General features: G+C 45.2%; 1 protein-coding gene across 15 annotated transcripts in view; it reads left to right on the forward strand.

Moving 5' to 3' along the window:
* The window catches only part of LOC124202855 (mechanosensory protein 2-like), a 41,066-nt gene that overhangs the window by 7,636 nt on the left and 13,619 nt on the right, over positions 1-19,811 (forward strand). For 4 of the 15 annotated variants that reach the window (XM_046599344.1, XM_046599332.1, XM_046599331.1 and 1 more), the window contains 2 exons: positions 28-54; positions 8,795-9,004. The exons of 1 other annotated variant lie outside the window; for it this stretch is intronic. In XM_046599344.1, the coding sequence (XP_046455300.1) occupies positions 8,812-9,004 (193 nt within the window). In that variant the 5' untranslated portion in view covers positions 28-54; positions 8,795-8,811. Of the gene's footprint in view, positions 1-27; positions 55-1,154; positions 1,417-6,270; positions 6,573-8,794; positions 9,005-11,030; positions 11,759-15,407; positions 16,010-19,811 lie in introns of those variants that run through there. 10 more of the 15 variants (XM_046599343.1, XM_046599338.1, XM_046599347.1 and 7 more) reach the window with 8 other exon arrangements.

Below are 19,811 nucleotides of genomic sequence, written 5' to 3' on the forward strand. Positions count from 1 at the left end.
GCCGGATCTTTTCTCTTCGGTCGACAGCCCCCGTCGGCTACAACATCAACCGAGGTGAGTCACACTCACGCGCACACAAAATACCATACAGATACTATAACAATCGAAAGATGTCTGGTAGCTTTTAAAATGTGAAAAGTGGCGTGAGAGAGTAGTAGGTCTTCCGCCGTTGCTGGTGCCTTTGAGGAACAAAGCAACGAATCATTATGATTTTCTTTTTCGATATGCCACCACCACAGCCGCCATCAAGCCAGCACCTCATTATGCAGAGTGGAGCGTTTGTGTTTTCTTCCACTTTATTTCCTACTTTCCCCGCTGGAAATCTTTCCCAATCCTTAGCACTCAAACACACTGACATCCCACGCGTCGTGTTACGTCGGTGTAATGGCATTCAAAGCGGTTCGGGTACATAATTTTGATGAGGCGCTTCTTTCTTTTTCATCTCCAGTACCGATTTCTTTTTTTTAAGGCGGCTAAAAGAATAGATGGCACATCTCGTCTCGCAGTAGGAAAAGAGAAAAACGGATAGCAACGAAATCATAAAAATCAAATAAAATCGAACGAAAGTTTCTTTGAATAGCGTCTCAATTGCTGCAGATCTCGTTAGACATGATCAAGACTCCTTTCTTTCCCTCATATCTTTTGCCTTCCCATTGGCGACCGCTAGGTCTTTTTTACTTCTATTTTTTCTGTGGCTATAGACCGTCGTCTCAAAGCCAACGGATCAGACTTTCCCGTTTTTCTCCAGGTCGTATTTGATTTAATTCAGTTTTGACTCTTCTCACACAAAAAGATCCGGAACAAACTTTTCCGCCAAGAAATCGTCGGCCTCCGCATCAGGGACACAATGCAATTTGCCGGACGTTGAACAAATTCTCTTTTTTCTTCTTCTTGAAACGTTTTTCACGCGTCACTTAAATCAATAAAAAATGTTTCAAAACAATTATGGGAACTGAGAGGGAAAAAAAAGGCGACTTCTGAATGTACACACATCAAGGTGTTGGTAGTGTATCGGGTTTGTGTGGACACACTCTACGCTTGTGTGTTACTTCTTTCTTGTTTTTCTTTTTTTGCCTTGGCTTCTTTTGGCTTTTCCTCTCGCCGAGAAGGCGGAGAGACGTCGGGCCATTAGTATAGAGTCTGTGCGCGCGGTCGCAGTCCAGTCACTTGTCCGCCGGTCTGGGCCTGAACGAGACCCATCAGATCGTCTCTCCCTCTTTCACTCTCTCTTTTCTCGGTTGTTGATTTGGTGTTTCGCTTTCATCTTCAACCTGAAAATCAGTTGTCGAGACGACGAACAAGTAATTACATCAGTGACACGGAAAGCTGTGATTGTTCCGTCGAAATATCCCCGTGACACTGTGAGACTAGCAGGCGTGAGGAGTAGGAAAAAAAAAGAATTTCTTTAGAATACCGGTAAGAAGTTGGATTTCTTTATCTTTTTAGTTTCTTCTCCTGTTTGTTTACTTTGAACCCCCCGCGTGTTGGCGCTGACGGCACCTTGTCATCATCCGCACCTGATGAGTTCTAGATGGTCTGTGTGTCTCTTTTGTTTGGTTTTGTCTGCTCCGGGTGTTGTTGGTGCGCTGTGATAGTTTCTCTCACACAAACTCATTTTCTTAGTCCATTTTCCATTTATACAAACTGTGAAAACCGAGCAGACACCACAACATCTCCACTGACGCGTCCACACCATAGTCTTCTGGTCAATAATACCACAACATCCAGTCTTGGGTCGTCCAGTTGTTGTAGCCTAATTCAAGTGTAGCAGCAACTCAGTTGTGAGGAGGAATTCCAAGCCCAACATTCCCTTGTCGGGTGACGTGAATTTGGCTTTGTCGAGTGATCACGTCACGTTGCCCCTCGTCGCAACTTGTTCACGGACCGATAAACATTTTGAACGGGAAAGATCCAGCAACGTCGATGATGACGTCGGGTATTCTTGATCCAAAGATAGAGAAAAGGCAAAAAGAAAACGAGAAAAAGGATTATGGAAAGGGCCGAGAGAATTGTGAGGTCTGAAGTAGCTTGAACCCATTCAATTTCGTACAATTCCATTGGCTTTTTACGTAAATCCGCATGAAGAATAGGAAGAAAAGAAAAGGGAGAAATCAACGTAAAATCATTAAAAAGTTTCTTGATCCTTTTGCATGTTTCTCTTGTCCCCCAAATTGCATTACGTACAATTTGAAAGATACACAGGGCGAAGAAAGGGGAAAGAGATAGTACTACATCATCTCGACTTCTTGCCTTCTCGAGTCCTGACGGCCGACAATAATGTAATTCGGCGGGCGGGAACGGGTAAAAGATGGAATGCTTTTTGGGGAGAGTTGGCCGCTAATGCTGTAGTCGGCTCAGACTAGACCCCAGACTGTAGAGTGTATTATAGTGCTTGCCTCTGCTGCTTTTCAGTTTCTCTGACGTTGCTGATGTCTCTTTTGTTTCCCTGTTGCCGCAACGCGCTGCTTTTGCCCCGGCCCCAACGGCGCTTGGAGTAACAATGTGTCGACCCCAATAGACGCGGACAATCAGTCACTCTCTCTCACTTCCCCCCTCGATGCAATTCTTTGCAAACAAGAATCTGTCAGGAATATTTGTGGAGAAAGAAATGGCGAGGCGAAGCGAAAAATCGCCATTACAATAATTCGTGTCGAAGGAGGATCAGATGGGTCGGCGATCGTCTTGTGTCGCTTCCGTTGTCATTTACGTGCGGAATCAAACCCAAAGGAAAAGGGATGAAATGACCGTGGTTGGGTCGCGCGCGGAATTATTGATTGCTTCGGGGAGAGCGTCGAGTCTTTGCCCGTCTTGATGTGGCCAATTGGAACGTGTACAAAATCCTGTCGACGTGAGGTTTCTCAGCCCGCGACAGCAAACACGACCACAAGATCTCGATGTATAAAGAGGATACTCTCTACGCCCGACATACAACCAATGCAAAACAACAAACAGACAATAAGAGACTAGGGCAACAAAACAAACGTAATGAGTGAGTTATCCCGCTGGGTGTATTCTGTGTGACATGATGATGCTGTAGGCTAGCCTTCTTCCTTTTCTCTTTCCTAGTTTCCGGTTCTGTCATTCTGTCCTTGCTCTGTGGCACCGTGGTTTTTGTCTGCTCTGTGGCTCTCTTGCACGACTGGTCGATTATCATCTGGCGTTCCATCAAGTCCCAGATAGGAATCAATAGTTAATCCAAAGTTAATCAGAACAGGACAGAGCCATGCACGCATTTTCCTTTTTGTCATTCAAAATGAAAATGTGATTCAATGAACCAATTGATGATGATGGAATCGTGGGAATTTGAATTTTCCAATTATCATAGGCCGTTAAGAGAAAAGCGAGAAAAGTTAAGAAACCAGCGGTCGATTTCCGTGTCGGTTTTGTTGTGGGCAGATTTGCCTTGCTTGCGTTGCGATGACGACTGACTTTGGTTTCCGACCAGAGAGAATTGAAACAATTGACTTGACAAATCGCGACAGTCCCACATATTAATACAATAACTACTCTGGGGAGGTGCTGAATGCATAAGGATTAGGTTGATTGACGGGTATCCCACATTATCATAGTAGAGCTCGAGCGTTGTGGTAGGGTAACTTGAAAAGCCAGGGGGATGTACACCGTGCCTAGTGACTCTGCAGTATTATATGTTTGCTGTATCTGGTACTCCCAATTTACATGGTTGACTAGTTCATGTCTAGCTTCATCCTCATCAACGTGATATGATGATGGCCGACGTTGGAGGATGTACAAGGCTTTGAAGGAAAGTATGGTGCGCTGCGCATACATTACTTCCGGAGCGGCCGGACCCTTGCACTACCGGAGGGGTAAGCAGCGTAGGCGTTTTTTGCTGTTTATTATAATAACATCCTCCCGTTGGGGGGAGGGGGTAGTAGAACAGATAGCGGTAGTGGTGGTGGTGTTGTCGAGTTCATATTATTATTTACACACGCACGCTAAATAGACATTACAACATTAAGAACAGAGAGCAGCCGAGAAGAGCTATAGAGGTCCGAGACGGTTCTTTGTTTGCTGTCATGTCCTATATGAGAAGGGCGGAGTATGTTCATTTCTGTATGTTTCTTCTTTGGTTTGACGCTTGTAACGAACCCCGGACGGTGAGATCTCGCCCGGCGGAGCTGAATTCATATAAAGATAGTCACTTTACGACCTCCTCCCGCAGCAATAGCCTGTCGTATTCCTATAGTCTCTATCTCTTTTTATTGGAGGCAATATCGCGAGTAGTGTGGCCTTTTCCTGTCCCCTCTTGTTCTTCCGCTTTTCTCCTTTTAGTTTTGCTCGTCTTCTTTTTTTTTGGGTTTGATCTAAAAAGTGGAGGCGAAAGAGAGAGAGAAAATGGGTTGATGGATCTGCTCGGAATAAAACCAACAACACAACAAAAAATGAAAGGGAGAAGGGAAAGAAGAGGGAGAAAGAAACATTGCAGCAGTTAGAGATGCGGCAGCAGTTCCCTTCGACATCGTCGACACAATTCGCCAGAGAGAGAGAGAGTCGATCGCGGGGAGACGGAAATCAAAGAAGAAAAAATCTACTGCTGGTGACGTCGTTCCCCATCCATCAATTTCAATCCTCTTCCCTTTTTTTTGCCCCCCGTTTCCTCCTTTCTTTCTATCTTTGTTTATTCTTCCTCTCTTTTATTGGGTGATTCTGGAATAGTCGATGCTCATCTTTTATATTTCCATATACCAAAAAGGTTCGGAAAAAGCTTCGACACCTTCTCGTGCTGGTGTGGCCTTTGAGCTTTTTTTCTTCGCTTTCTCTGAGCGGATTCCATTCAATTTAATCTTTTTTTTTTTACTGTGGCAAAAAATGAAACATCAGCTGCGCCCAGGATTGTCTTGATTTTGGAATGGACTCGGAATCCAATCACCTGAATAGAAAAGAGGAGCAGGAGATTAGGATGACCCCAATCTGACTAGCCATTAGAGTTGATTGCCGTTGGCCAAATGGCCCAGCCCGCAGGTCAGGACGAATCGCCCTCAAATCCGATTTGATTTGATTTTCCTGGCCGGAATCTCCGCAGTCATAACCGTCACCTTTTCCAATTGAACGATAGACTCATTGAGAGTCGTCTAAGGGGACTGCGTGAATTCTCCGGATGACTAGCCGGATGGAACGCATCCGATTTTCCTGGCATTCTTCCTCTCTCTCTCTCTTCCCTGGCCATCGATGCCATTAATGTCGAATCGCCATCAATAAATCTCCTTAACCCCCCCAAGACTTTGTTCCTTTTTTTTCTGCTTCATTCTTTTCTTTTTCTTGGCATTGAAACAAAATAGGTGCGGCCCGCAATGCGAACGCAATAGTCGCGTGGGGTCTACCGATGCGTCGTATATATCTTTTGGACGACGTATTATTATTTATTATTATTCTCGTAAATATTTTCCGCACTCTTTCTTTTTTTTTCCATTTCCATGACGTAAATGTCCTTATTGTCGAAAGTAGCTCCTCCCCTAGTTCTATAACCTTTTTGCGTTATTCATTTGACCCGGTTGTAGGAAATGAGAATCAAGGATTCTCGCCGAGCTTTCGTGAGTTGCATCATTCAGCGCAGGTCGCAAGATGTGGAAATGAGACGGGAGGGAGGGAGGGGAGAGAGGAGGATTTACTAGTGCAAGAGGGTTAGCTCCATGCAGTATATCTACGCAATATATCTACATACATATCAGGCTGCTGATTTAAGATGTCTGCCGACAGCAACGCTAGTGTTATCCTATACACGAGTTGATTGCGACGCAGTCGTGCGCGTTGCAACTCCGGCAGTCGGGTGTTTGCGGTCCGTCATGCGGTCGCCCCCTCCGGCCGTCCGTGACGCTGCACACAACGTTCTTGTACAAAAAAAAAAGCAAAGGATCCAAGGGAACTTATTCTATTTTCTTCCGGGTCAAAAGAACAAGAGATATATGATGTGATGGTGGGAAATGATTTTCTGTGGTGCGCCGATATACACACCGTCCCCGAGGGGTGAGAAAAGAAGAAAAAAAAAGAGCTCCAGCATCAATGTTGGCGGGGTCTGTTGCTACCAATAACTTTGAGTGATATTTGTTTGTTTATCCGTGGGAAAAAAAAGAGAGTACAAGTGAACAGTTGCTAGGCAACTGTTAGCGGCATAACATTATAAGAGCGAGAGAAGCTGGCTCTGGTTATATTGCCGTCATAGTGTAGTTTACTCTCGCTGCCGCTGGGGGGAGGCCTTTGGGGGCAACATAAAAAAGAGGCTAGATGAAGGGGGAAAAAAGGCAGTCGGCAGCCGCAGCCCTAACTAAAAGACCTCAGCTTCGTCAATCGCTTTTAGTGTTTTCTCTCAGATGCCGCAGAACGTCAAAGGGTAGAAAAGTAGGAGCTCAATAAGCTGCTTGTTTTCCTCCCACGTCCTTTTGGCTCCTGGTCTCTCTCTTTTCGCCCTGGACTATTCGCAAGCCAGCCAGAAAATCCCAACTTTGTAATCGAGTTAAAGACTTTTCCGAGATCCTCTCTTCGTTGATCAACTTTTTTCTAAAAAAAAAGACGCAGGGAAAGACTATCATCATCGGCTTCATCTTGCCCTCTATGTAAGTTGTTGCAGTTCGTGTCTTGATAATCCTCTAGTGGCCGGCCGTGTCCGCTGCCTAAGAGGAAACGTGACTGTTGCGTGTTATTGTTTTCCCGGAGGAAGGGAAATGGAAAGAGAGAGAGAGAGAGAAAGAGCCGGAACAAACATAAGAAAAAAAAACACAACACAGAAGGGGCAGCAATAGGCAAGAGTGAGAAAAAAAAGAGGTGGTAGAGTAGCCGCCATCATCCGTCGAGCCCAACCGGAACAGTTGGTAATTGATGGCACTTGCTATTTTTTTCGGAGGAGCCCGTCTGTCTGCACTGGAAAGACAATCATTCAAACGGACGGAAGTAAATCATTTGAGATGGGATGAAATGCAGTTGGGAATCATCTAGAATCTTGAACAATTCTTTAGTTTGTTTTTTTTTGCGTTTCCAGAGTTAGGATAATTATGTTGACAAATTCGAGTGAAATTCTCTGAAGTGGAGTGCATGAATAAAGATGAATTTGAATTTCCGTGAATTGACGCTCAAAGAACGACAGTGGCCTAGTCGACGTAATGAATTGCTTTAGTTTTTTCTTGCCTTATTCTGTCGTTCAATGGCAACCCTCGGGCTTACAAGACTGTCGAGAGATTTGTTGTCGTTTGCTTTGGGAAAAGAAAAAATCTTCTCTCTAGTTCTTTCTTTCTTTTTCTCTTCTTCTGTTCGCGTCTTTTTCCTTTGCTGTTATTTACATCCGGTTCGGTGACAGCTTTCTCCCTCCGGGCCGTCTTGAAGTGAAACGAGAAAGGATGTCCGCTCTCGCTCCCGCTCCCGCTCACTCATGTATTTCTTTCTCATTACGAGGCTGATTCTATAAATGCGAAATTTCATTGCCAGTTCGTCTTGCCAGTCTGCGGATGACTGTCGCTAGACACTCTAGGAAACGAGCGTCTTGACTCGGAAAATTCATAGACCCAAATAAATAGGATTCGTGCTATGCCGGAAGCATCGCCAACAAATTCAGACTCGCAGGAGAATGCATTTTTTATTCTTATTTTATTATTGTTATTTTTTTTTTCCTTATTCTCTTCTTTTTACCAACGCCCCCAGTCTATCGATCCTGGCAACATCTAGCGTAGTTTACTAGAAAAGAGTTTCCGGGGTTTTGCTTGGGAATCACCAATTTGACAGCCGCTAACTCTATTCGTCAAATTTACGTTTGCTTTTGTCTCTTGATTTGTGATTTTCATTTTTCTTGATTTTCTACATTATTGTTTGCTGGCGAGTAGAGAGGGCAGTAGACACCGGGTCGTACTGTGGCGACATCTACTGGGGAATGGCAGTACCAAATGGGACGTAGCTTGATGCGGCAGGATTCTCCTGTGTTCCACATCTCGGAACTTGAAATCTAAATCTATAGCCTAGGATTAGAGTATTAGGCGAACAGAACTACGCAATCAAAAGTTGTGTGCGACTAGGGCAATAATCTAACTGTCATTGAAGATAATGAGAAACAGTTGTTGATTACACAAGCAAGGTTGGAGCCGGATTCAGGATGCATGTAAAGGGAGACGGAAAAGCCTCCGGAGATTAAGGGAGAGAGACGGGTGCATAGCGGACGGAATTGGTCCAGGCCTTGAGGCAGGGGGCTTGATGGATTTGGCCTTAATTGACGTTGCGATACCGTGCCGATTAGAGTGTACACGTTTGCTTTGTGTTGTGTGCGCTCTGAGAAGCCCATTGAACTTTGGTGCCCCCCTCCGTTAATGTCGATGGATGAAAAGATCGATTGGAGTTATACCCGTATTGTTTTACTTCCTGGAACTTCTTGCTCCATTTCCAACATTTTCTGTGTTTGTGTGGTGCTGTTGTTTTCGCCGGATGGCGCTGCAGAATGGGACTGCAATAGAAAAAGCCCTAATGCGTTTGGCATTTCTCATTTTCTGTGTGGATTTAAAGTTATTCCACAAATGCCTATATTCGGTTGAATGTAACTCCGATGAAAGGGCCGTTACGTGCCGTCAGCGACGCATGCGACCTTTTTTTTCTTTCTTTCTTTCCTTTTCAATGTGATTTTCGTTATTGGATGTCGGTTGTTTGATCTCTTGATTTGTTTTTGTTGTCCTGTTTCGACTCGAGTTCAATTTGCCCCCCTATTGATCCCCCCTAACACAAATCGATTCGGCTGTGAAAGATATGAAGCAATATACCAACTATTCGTGCCTTTGAAAACCTCGCGGTGACCTTTTTATAGCCAAAGGAGCGTCTACAATGGGAGTTCAAACCGTGGAGGTGTCGTCGGCCAGTCGTCCAGGCGCGGGCAGTTTGATGTCACCAGCGCCAGCATTGGGCGTCGCCACCGGGACCAATGACGTGGAAAAGGGCGCCACTGTACAGAAGAGCGGCGATCAGTGGGGCAAAAACATGCAGAGATGGCGCAACGATAACATTGACATTGGCAAAGGTTCGTAAGTTCTACAGTTTATATAATACAATATCATCGTGGAAGACAATCGAAGGGGCGGACAAGAGCGTCTCCCGCTTTCGCTGACAGCGCCCCTTTCTTTCACGTTGAATATTCGACACGTAAGCTGCTTGTGTGTTTGTTCAAACTACGGTATTGTAACGGAAGAAGTAGCCCGAAAGTATTACGCTGCAGCTTTGATTATTCGAGAAGGGATAAGTGTGGATGTGTGGATGCTGAGAGCGAATAACTAACAACGGCGCACACCGTTGGACAACGTCATCGATCCAATTTCTTACACTTTGTTCGCCTTTCGGATTTTTTTTTTCCTTCCGGAATCGGAATAAACCCCGAATACTCTGCCACTTTTGCAACTTTCGCTTTCGGTGTATATCTCCAAAGTAGCTAGCTAGGCAATGAACCTCTTTGTCTCTTTGTCTAAGGATCGAGCCCGCTTCAAATCCAGTGAACTATGGATCAACTCCAATATATAATATGGTGCATCATCTTCTTTCAGACTTCTTCTTTTTTTTCTTCTTCTTCTTCAGATGCTTCCCCCCGTTCGTCTTTTCCGTCTTTTCTTGTCTTTGATATTTCACAGAAAAGGATCGCTACCGTCATTGACAAGCTGAAATCGATCCAGCGATGGCAGTTTGACTACTACTAACGCAAGCACCTTTTTTAATATAAAAATATCCGCCAGATGCCTGGAAGAGGACGGGGAAGACAACAAAGTCAACAATAAAAAACGAAATTTAAGTCCTCTATCTTCTCGGTTGACGTCTTTCATTTGTTTGGCTTTCCCATATCTATCCGGCCATGTAGCTCCTCTGGGGATGGATGAACGGTTGATTGCGAATTCTCACAAAATTGAAAGTTGATGAAAAACGGAAATGCTAGCTCTTTATCTTCATCCGCGTCTAACATACTGTTAACTGTCTGCTGCGTCTTTCTTTATATTAGTGTCGGCGTCTGTGCTGCTGCCAGAGGCCAAAAAGGTTTCATGATTGATATCTTTTCAGTTGGAGCCCAGAGTTCATCTTCTATACAGCGCGCGCGTCTACTCTATTTTTTGTTGGTTTTGTCTTGGTTGGTTTGTTGCTCTCCTCTTGTTGTTGTTTAAGTGATGACTCGGATACCAACATGACAGGTCCGTTTGTATGGGACTCCTCGGGGAGCCAAGCCGTGATTGTGTAGAATAGAGAGTAGCCCAACAAAGATGCCTTGTGTATATGCGTGTGTCAAGAACATCAGGAAGGTTTCGAGAACCGTCTGGATGCACTTTGAACGAGGTATGGTGCCCGTTGACATCCGCCAAAAGTTTACACTCCACTCGAGAAAGAAAAACGACCCAAACTCTCGTTCACTCACTCTCTCTTTTTTTTTCCTCCCTCTCGGGATGGCTGTTGTTGTCGAAGACGAAGAAGGCAGCTTTGTTGTTGTGTCAAAGACACAACCGTACGTTGTGGACGAGTTTTCAGCCTAAAACGTCTTTATTTTCTGACCATCCACTTTTCTACGAGCGTCTTGGGTCCGTCGGACAGAATAGGGCGAAGCAAAGATGTCCGTCCGCGTGTGTATTTATGTGACTGACTGGCGAAATGTCCGTCTATATCAAATCAATCTAATTCCATCATTCCCTGTCCTTCCAAATGGGAATAGAGCGACAGGAGCAATCTCCTCATTTTCCATAGAGATGCACTGAAGCGCGAGCAAATATCCCTCTTTTGTGGGACGTGTCCTTCATCCAATCTCTAGCACGACCGGTTTTTTTCTTTTTCTATTTTTTTTTCTCAAAACGAGTCGCAGAGACAGAAATTCATCGGTCGTTTGGTTCCGTCGGTGATGTGTGTCATTACCAGGTCGACTTGGTCACGCAATGGCCGGGAGGCCACGAGCCTGCTCTTTTTTTTCTTCTTCTTCTTTTCCTTTTCCTTATTTGGGCCTTTCGGGGTGTGCAAGGGCTTCGTCTTCGTTTTCATGCTGCTTCTTCGTTCTCTCTGAGAGAGAGAGTCTCTCTCAGTTCTCTTTTGCCTTGTGCTCGTTGGGTTGTGCTCGATATCGTCAGCCAGAGCCAAGAGTCGCGCACAGGCGCCGGTGATTCGCAGTCACAACTCGGTCGTCGTTGATATTAGACGAATAACGTGCATCTCTCCTTCGCTCCCGACGCTCATCGGTTCACGTTCTTCATTTGTTTTCTCTCATTTAAACGGCGCGCAAGTAAATTTATCCGAAACTCTTTTGACTGAATTTGTTTTCACTTCATCGGTATCAGCAAATTGACAGAAAATGACAGGGCGGTGTTGTGCGCATTCGTGATTGTTTACTTCACGAAAGGGTAGCGTGATTGTTGATACCTAGACGCTGACTTGTTTGCCTAGCATTTTTGACAGCCGAGTCTTTAATCAGTTGGTTCATTACTTGCGAATTTGTGGAGTGGGCGGTTGAATCCGAAAAAGAACATGGGTCCGATTGATCCGGAAGGAAGCGATACGAAAGCTATTGTAACTGGCTCACCCTCATCGGGTTCTTCATCTCCAAACATGGCGGCTTCGGCTCCGGTGATGTCGAAGACCGATGAGAGACCTGCGGTGACGACGATTACCATCACGGACGTGGATGGAACTCACCAGACCAACGGAGAGGCGGCCGCATCGCCTGGTCCGGTCCAGACGCCCGTTGTCGCTCACCCTCCACCAAGCGGCTACTCTTCCGTCTACGTCAATAATAGGATGCACAACATTCAATTAGGAGGTAAGACATCAAGATGAGGCCAAATCTTCCGATTTATCGTTCAAGCCTAGAAGCACCTAGAAGTTTGGTTGATGCAGCGACAACTTTCGTCTCCAGGATGGAAAATAAGATCAGATTAGAGAAGTGACGCCGAATAATCTCGTCTTCTGAATCGAGATGTAGTATAGGAGCTAGGAGTTTGGGGTGAGAGGGAAATGTTGTTGCATCTTTGACGTCAACGACGCTGCAGAGCGGTGGTACCAAGATTAAATTAGAGAATTGATCGCAACCTCAAAAAGATTCTGTATAGAATGGAAAGAAAAAGTCAAATATTCGAGTTATTGGACAATTGCATCTCTTTCTTCCATTTTTTTTCTTCTGCACCATTCCGCCTATGGTTGCCAAGTCTCGAATCATACGCCGCAGTATTTTGCCTTTATTTCGCTTCTTGTATACTATCTTTTTATTTTTGTTTTGCTTGTTGTTTAGAGTGAACGGGAATTGGTTAAGTTATGAGCGCCGGACCATCGCCTTCCTCGAAGGCAAATCTGAATGCGAAATCTGCACATAAATCTACTGTGCGATTCCTTATCTCTCTGAGGAATCGACTGGTATAGAACCGTAGATGTTTGTTTTACTTTGGCCTAATATTAGAACTACTAGATGGCGGATCTCCGTCTCATCTGTCACCATAAAGACCGCCCAAGGAGGAGATCCTCTTCGATCCTCTTCAACATTTTCTTTGAAGACGCTGATTTTTTGTTTCCTTTTCTTGGTATAGAACTGCTGCGTGTCAGTTTGATAGATAGCCTTCGTTATAAAAGGGGTTGGAATGGGGTTCACCTTATGTTTGTTGTCATTTTGTCTGTTTGTTTGTTTGTTCTTTTTCTTGCCCTTTGGAATTGGGTTGACTTCAAGTAGCGGAAGAGTCTGAAGACTCGGGAGAGGGAGAGGATGGCGAGAAAGGGGAAAGGCACATACAACAGATTTCATCAATTGGTTTGTTTTGTTGATGTTGGGAGCCAATCGAGGCAGCAGCGATCCGATGGAGAGCGCTGAGGAAATGACGATAACGACGAAGACGCGGACGACAACAATTGAGATCGAAGAGATGGGGGGACGCTAGGCGCCACGTTTGAATTGTGCCGTTTCCAACGGGAGGAGATGACTCCCATGTTTTTCCTCCTGTTTGTCGTCGCATCCGCTTTCATCTATCTTTTTCGACATCGTCAAACCAATCATCGAGTTGGACCGATAAATCGCGTCAAACAGAAAAAGAAGAGGGAAACGGTGGAATTTTGTGCTGCTCAGATATCGCTGTGTTCTTTTTTTTATTTTTTCTCGTCTTTCTTTGTGTTGGCGCTCACGCGGGACTCGAGAGCAATTTGGCCGTCCGGCCGTCTACTACGCGAGGGTCGATGGTTATTTTTCTTTCTTCCTTTTCTTTTCTACAAAAAAGAAAATACAAGGATGGAAAATAGGTCCTGCAGTGCACACACTGTTTATATACTGTAGATATTTGGGTCGTATGTTTTCTGTTCTCCGACGTCGTGATACTCTTTGGGGGGGAGGGGGGTGCGGTGCGGATCCGCCCGGAAGGAAATCCCATATAACCCCTTTGCCATTTTGCGTTTTTGTTTTTCAATGCCTTAACTCTTCATTCGATTTTCTGGGCTGCTGTTTTCACTGGTAACTGCGGAGTGCAACTCAACGCGGAAGAAAAGATGAAAATTGTTTTATTCTTATTTTATATATCTTTTTCGGCTTCCGTTCGTTGATGTGCTCGCTAACTCCAACTAACTCTCGACGCCGATAAAAGCCATGCGGTCACCATTTTGTGGACATTGGAATCAAGACTAGGGAAGAAGTCAATCAATAAAGAAAATGGGAAGCGATGAACGTTGGCGGGTGGAGGAGGCGTGCAGTGTCGGATGCCAAACGCACAAGATGCCCCCCCAAGTTCTTATTGTTCCGAGCCAAAAACAACGGCGATAGTAGTGTCTTTGACGAGTTGATGATGATGGGAGATTCTTCATCCTCTTGAACAAAACCTCAATCTTTTGGAATGAGTTTATTCGGAGGCGAAAGGGGCAAACGTTGTCGGGGAGGACAACAAGAATTTCGAGTGGCCAAGTCGGGACAGCAGTTGGAGTAGAGAAAAGAATGGATGACGTACGAAGAAGATCGATCTTGACTTGTGCCGAGTTGCGAGTTTTCAGAGACTGCTAGGACAAACAAGTAGTCTAGGGGATTCGTAATGACGCTCCTGTTTGAAGTATTCCGCTAGTCTTTTCCCGTCTTTCTGAGGCCCTTGCATCTACTGCTGTCTCATCTCTCAATCACTTGACCGTCCTCTTTGTTCCTATTTTTCCTTGCATATTGAACGATGTGGGATGGCAGGTTCAATCTATCTAAGACTCGTAGGGCTCCCAACCACCCGACCGTGTTTCTTGAAATATGTAAAGTATTCCACGTCGTCGTGGGAAAAGCAAATCTATCGAGCACGCGCTCCCGCATTCTAGAAGCTTCATCCAGCGGTTCATCTCTCTCTTTTTCCTTTGGGTCCTGTTTGTCTTGGAAATTGATTTCATTATATCAAAGGAAAAAACGGTGACTTGTATGTCAGAAGCGGAACGCATATTTTTTCATTTCGTGTTGCTACAGCTGATTGATCCAACACTCGCATACTGCAAACTTGGTGGCTCCTCTTGTAGCTGGCGCTTCATTTGTGGGTTTATTTTATTATCATTTCTTTACGACTCCCCTCATATAGTTTCAGCAAAAAAGAAACTGACGTGTTGTGGATGAAATTAAAATTAAAACCCTTTTCTTTAATTCATTTATTAACTCGTATTTTTTTAAAACACAAAAAAGAATTTGCCCCATCAAACAATTTCTCGGATTTTAATGGATGTAAGTGAATAAAATGGTTTAAGAAAGAGCACGCTTTTCACCGCTGCCAACGTCATCGTCATCGCCAAAAAAAAAGTGAATAATGGAGGGGATTATTGCGTGCGTTGCCATTTTGCCGGCCGACTCGGCGCGTTTGTTCGGGGTTCAAGTTCTGGGGGCCGTCTCAGTGCTGCTGGCGGATAATATTGAATTACCCTTGTCAGCTCACCCAACCCAATCCAAACTCTGGGGCATAAACTCGGCACGGACTGGAGTAGAGTTGAAAGCCGACAGTTTTTGTTTAACCAAGGGCGATCTCTCCATCTCGCTCTGCGTAGCCGTATAGCCCCTGACAAGGTTTCAAAGCGAATGCGAATGAAATCAGACCATTAGACTAGCCAGTGTCCGCCGGGCTTATAGTGAAGTTGTTGCCAGGATGATGGCGCACACTTTGGATCGATTGAATAGTTCAGAACTATCATTTCGATTCTCTTCTAGACGCTTTATTCAAAATAGATATTGTGACGGGGAAAATCCCCCAGGTGAAATTGCTTTTGCAAAGTGAAATTCTCTAGTCTCCACTGTACGGTTTGAACCGTATGAAATTCGTTGCATTGCGGACGTGTGTGATCGTGAGAACGTGCGTGCTGTATAGCTAGTTTGGCCGTGGAGGCGGAGTTACCCAGCTTATGGTGGCAGCGCATGCGTCCTCATTGTTCCACAAGCTTTTGGTTCGGCTTGATCTATTTTGTTCTTTTTTGCTTCGTTTCTTTACTCCTCGACGACGACGACGACGTCGACGTCCCCCATTCGAAACTGCACTGCGGGCAAAAGTCTTGGACCTCCCCCCCCTCCACCCTCTACCACCACCCGATTCACCATCTAAACCGTCACACTCGCCTTCTTGGCTTCGACTCCCGAACAAGTTCCCGGGAAATTTCTTCAGTTCGACACCCGTCCCGCTCTCAGCCGCGTGTTCTCTTTTTTTATTCTTTCTTTCTTTAACTTGTTTATTTTTCCCGTTTGGCGCGCTCCGTGTCTCTCGGCCCTGCCGCCCCCTTTTTTTTCATTGTCTCATTCGGGAGGACAGGGGACAGACCATCAGTGAACGGTGTGGCAGACGATATCGCTGTGATTCGTTCGTTCGTCCGTCCGTCCGTTCGTACGAGATTGTGAACCTATAGCTTGTGTCTGTTGATGGCCGAAATCGGCATTCGCTCCATTGGCCACCATCTGTTCACCTAAAAAGAAGCAAACGTGCAGCTGACGGACCAAAAGTTTTGCGCTGTACTCGTTGACGTTTTGTAACGTAGACTTAATCGTTTCACCGAGCCATGTGGAAAAGCGTCAAAGAAACTTGCCGTGAAAACGGACTGGCTTGTAAGTATTTAATCTATTTCATTTTTTTTTTTTCGTTTTGCTTTGGTTGGTTTTGATTTCCCAACCGAATCATTTGAATTTGGCGCTTGAAGTTGTCGGCAAGCAATTACATGAAGACTCAAAGTTAAAGCTCCCTGAAATCCCTGCGAAAGTGTCGGATTACCAAACAAGCTGGGTGCTAATGATCGTTATCGATACGATTAAGTTGGAGGAAGCCCTTCAGATGGCTTACATCCCAACGCTCTTTCAGACTTGCCTCTGTCAAGAGCCCTGAGAATCAGGAAGAAAAATATGTTGACTGATTTGTCTGGGTATTTGATTTTCAATCTTGTTTTTTTTTTCCTGATTTGTTTTCACAACAAATAGCGACGTTTTCGTATATTTTGGAAGCGAATTAGGAAGAAAAATGGTAAAAGAAAATAGAAAAGGGAAAGAAAGAGAAAGAGGACGATGACGAAAATGATCGCGGGAGAGCGTGATCGATCGTTTTATAACGGCGCTTCTAATTGGAGAAGAGAAAACTATTCAGCAGAAGCGGAAGGCCGGCTGTCATCACCTTCTCCCGTTCGCTTCGAAATATCTTTCTTGCTCTTCCAAAAAGATGATCTACGACCGGTCCCTGGTCCTCCTAATGAAACTCTTGTTGACTTTTCCCTTTTTCCTCATTCCTCCTTTATTCTTGGACGTTTCGATTCACGTCGACTTGGGTGTCTTTTGGGTCTTTCCATTCTTTTGATCATTATCAGCCGACGGCATTTCCCATTGGGTTTTCTTTTAGAGACGTGACCGAGTTATTCGTCATATCGAGCCAAATCCATTTGATCAGTTGTGCTGGTGTTGATCTCGTTGCTGGGTTGTAGAACTTGTTTGACTAACACGACGAGATTGAATGTTGCGTGTACGTCATATTTACTGGATTAAGGTTTCCATCAAACGGATTAACTCTTCGTGCGTGCGGGGGCAATTCGAAAAGACGTCATAGACACTTTTTCTCAGTCCAAAATTTTTAAAAATAAAACAAATCGTTCCGTACCGACCAACCAATTTTTCACGGCTCTCTTCCATCTTTCGAGCATTTCATTTGAAAGGGGAAAAAAAAATCTTAACCAATTTTTTCTGGCCGTTGTCGTGTTGCGTGTCGGTTGTCTGCCGTGTTTACCGTCGACGTTGGGCGGGGTAGGTGAAGTGATGGAAACTTTGTTTGCGTCTTGTTGCATTTGCAATTGTCGGTGAAAAATGTCACGGCGTGACTAACATTTGCGTTTCCAAGTAAAAATAGGAGTAAAAGCGGAAAAGGTTTTCTGTGCATCCGCAATTGTCAGTTTGAAGTCACGCACAACGTCCATTGACGCACATGCTCGAGTTGTCCGTCTCGTCGACGCTGGGGAGCAAAAATCAATTCGACGAGGGTCTCTTTCTCTCTGCTTTCCTTTACGACATCAAATCAAATCAAATTGAAATGCGAGAGCGAAAGGACTCACCGGTCGGCCGGTCCTCTCCACGTATATAACGGGGGAAATAATTGCATGTTATCCCACATGACATTGTCAATGTATTTATATGACCCGCGTCTGAAACTGAGCCCCAGAGTGTCTTTATACGCCGCCCACTGGCCTATTTGCCCAAACTGCCGGCAAGAGGGAAAAGCAGGAATGTGTTTGCGCGCAGCATAAAATGTCCTTTGTGAAATCTTTTAATATGAAAAATTCAAGCAGAAAAAGGAGCGACAGACAGGCGAAAAGGAAAGAGAGAGAACGTGGAAAATTTTTCGATGGACAGGACCTCTGAGAGACGCAGCACTTATTGTGACTGGATCGATGCTGTTACACAGGAGGGAAAAAGGGGAGCCGAGGAAAGGGACTTGAATCAATGGGATCTCAACGTCACAACACGAAAAAGATCTTCTCTTTGTGTGTTTTTATTTGCTTTTCGTTTCTTGTCGGAAAATAAGCTCATGTGAGCCATATCCTTGTCAAAAACGTCATCCACGTCTTATTATTCTCCAACAGAGAATAATACGACAAAGTTCGTTTCCCTCCATTTTCTTGCAACGCTGTTGGCGTTCAATTGAGCCTATCAGCTTAGTTGTTCCTCTCGGTCGTCTGGGGATTCGTTCGGCACCTCTCGTCAAAGTTATCACGTCGTTAGCCCTCCATTTACCGTGGCTATATTCACGCAGACTATAAGAACGTCATTTGGCAGTGAACTCACGGTCTACACAACAACTTTAGTCTCCTCCTCCAGCATCATCATCATCCGACGCCTTTGGTCCGTCTCCAGGCCCGCTGAAATGCTCAGCCAAACGTGAACATCCTCCTCATTCTCCTCTCCTCTCTCTCAGCTCTCCCATCTCTTATTTTTCGAACCTCCTGTTTTTTTCTAAACTAGTTTTCCTTTCCTTATGTCTACTAGACCAGAAAGAAGAAGGGCTCCGGCCGAAACTTCGTTTTCATTAAGAAAGCGTGAAGCAATCATGTGAACATGTCTCTGTTCTTCTAGTACGGTCTAAAGGTGTCGAGGAAAGGAACAGAAGGGACGAGCGTAAACTAATAAAGAGATCAGCCTCTCCTTTGTTCTTCGCTCGTCTTGGATGGGACCATACGTGTGTGTGTGTATCTCTCTGAGTGTATTTATAAAACAGACCAATTCCCCCCGGTGTGGAAGTGGATAGACCCCCAGAACATTTTGGCTGTCTCTTTTCACTCCGCCGAATGCCCCGGTCTCATCCCGACCGCAAACAAACGAAGGACGTGTGTTGGCCGCTCAGTGGTCTGACATGAAAGACAGCGAGACCATCAAAGATATTGTCCCTTTCTTCTCTCTTTTCGAGAGGACAAAGTTTTTTCTTGTTATTTTCTCTTTTCTCTTGTGTCGAACGGAAAAAAAGGAACGAAAAACACGGTCGTTACTTTCTCGGTTAGTTTCACGCTCACCGCCCGTGTTTGGGCTCCTTAGAGATCCTAGTCGTGCATGCTACTGAAATCTTGTCCAGTACAGCTGCTGCCCAATGCCGGGTGGGTCATCATCAATACCCACACCGACCTGCTTCATTCGTCTTCCTTTTCATCGTTTTCCAATGGGAACGCAACGCCGGAACGGGTACGGCAATCTGGAAGGAAAGCGTTGCTTAACCTTGTCGTGGCCTGATGACGTCGCTTGTTTATCCTTTGAATGGAATCCAAATGGCGAAATCAACCGGCGTTCTGATTGACAATGACGTGATGACTTATCGGTTCGTTAGTGTAGGAGGGTCCACGCTGGGAGTTCTGGGCGGTTCATCAAGGATTTCTGGCTTCTCGTTAGTTCTAAAACAAGTTGACTCGACTAGCTGCGAGTTGGGTCGATAGATTCTGTCGTCGAATGCGGACACATGTGCGTACCACGGTACCAGTATCGTGTAAGAGTATCAATATAGCTCAGTTGATGGATAGCTAGAATGGATAGCTAATTGCAACTCTATTCAACGGAGCGCAATTGGAAGAGCTCCTCCATCCGCCCTTGCGCAGTCGCCTGCCGTCTCTTTGTCTCTCTCAAGTCTTCACATTTGTCTTGTCTCTCCACAGTAACGTAGCTATACATAAACATCGAGCAGAATTGCATTACGGGATGTATATGATGCGTTCAAAAAGCTATTTACATAAGAGAATCGCTAGGGAATTACCGATCCAGCGCCGCGGCGCGCCGCGCGGAGGTGGATAAAGAGATTGCCACGACGCCTGGCGATCGGATGTGGAACCTGGACAACATAAAAGTCCTTTGAGCCGTGTAGGGCTCAAAGTCTCCAACTGCTTCGCCGCGACCA

The sequence above is a fragment of the Daphnia pulex genome, chromosome 9 (assembly GCF_021134715.1).
Source record: "Daphnia pulex isolate KAP4 chromosome 9, ASM2113471v1".
Classification (NCBI taxonomy): Eukaryota; Metazoa; Arthropoda; class Branchiopoda; order Diplostraca; family Daphniidae; genus Daphnia; species Daphnia pulex.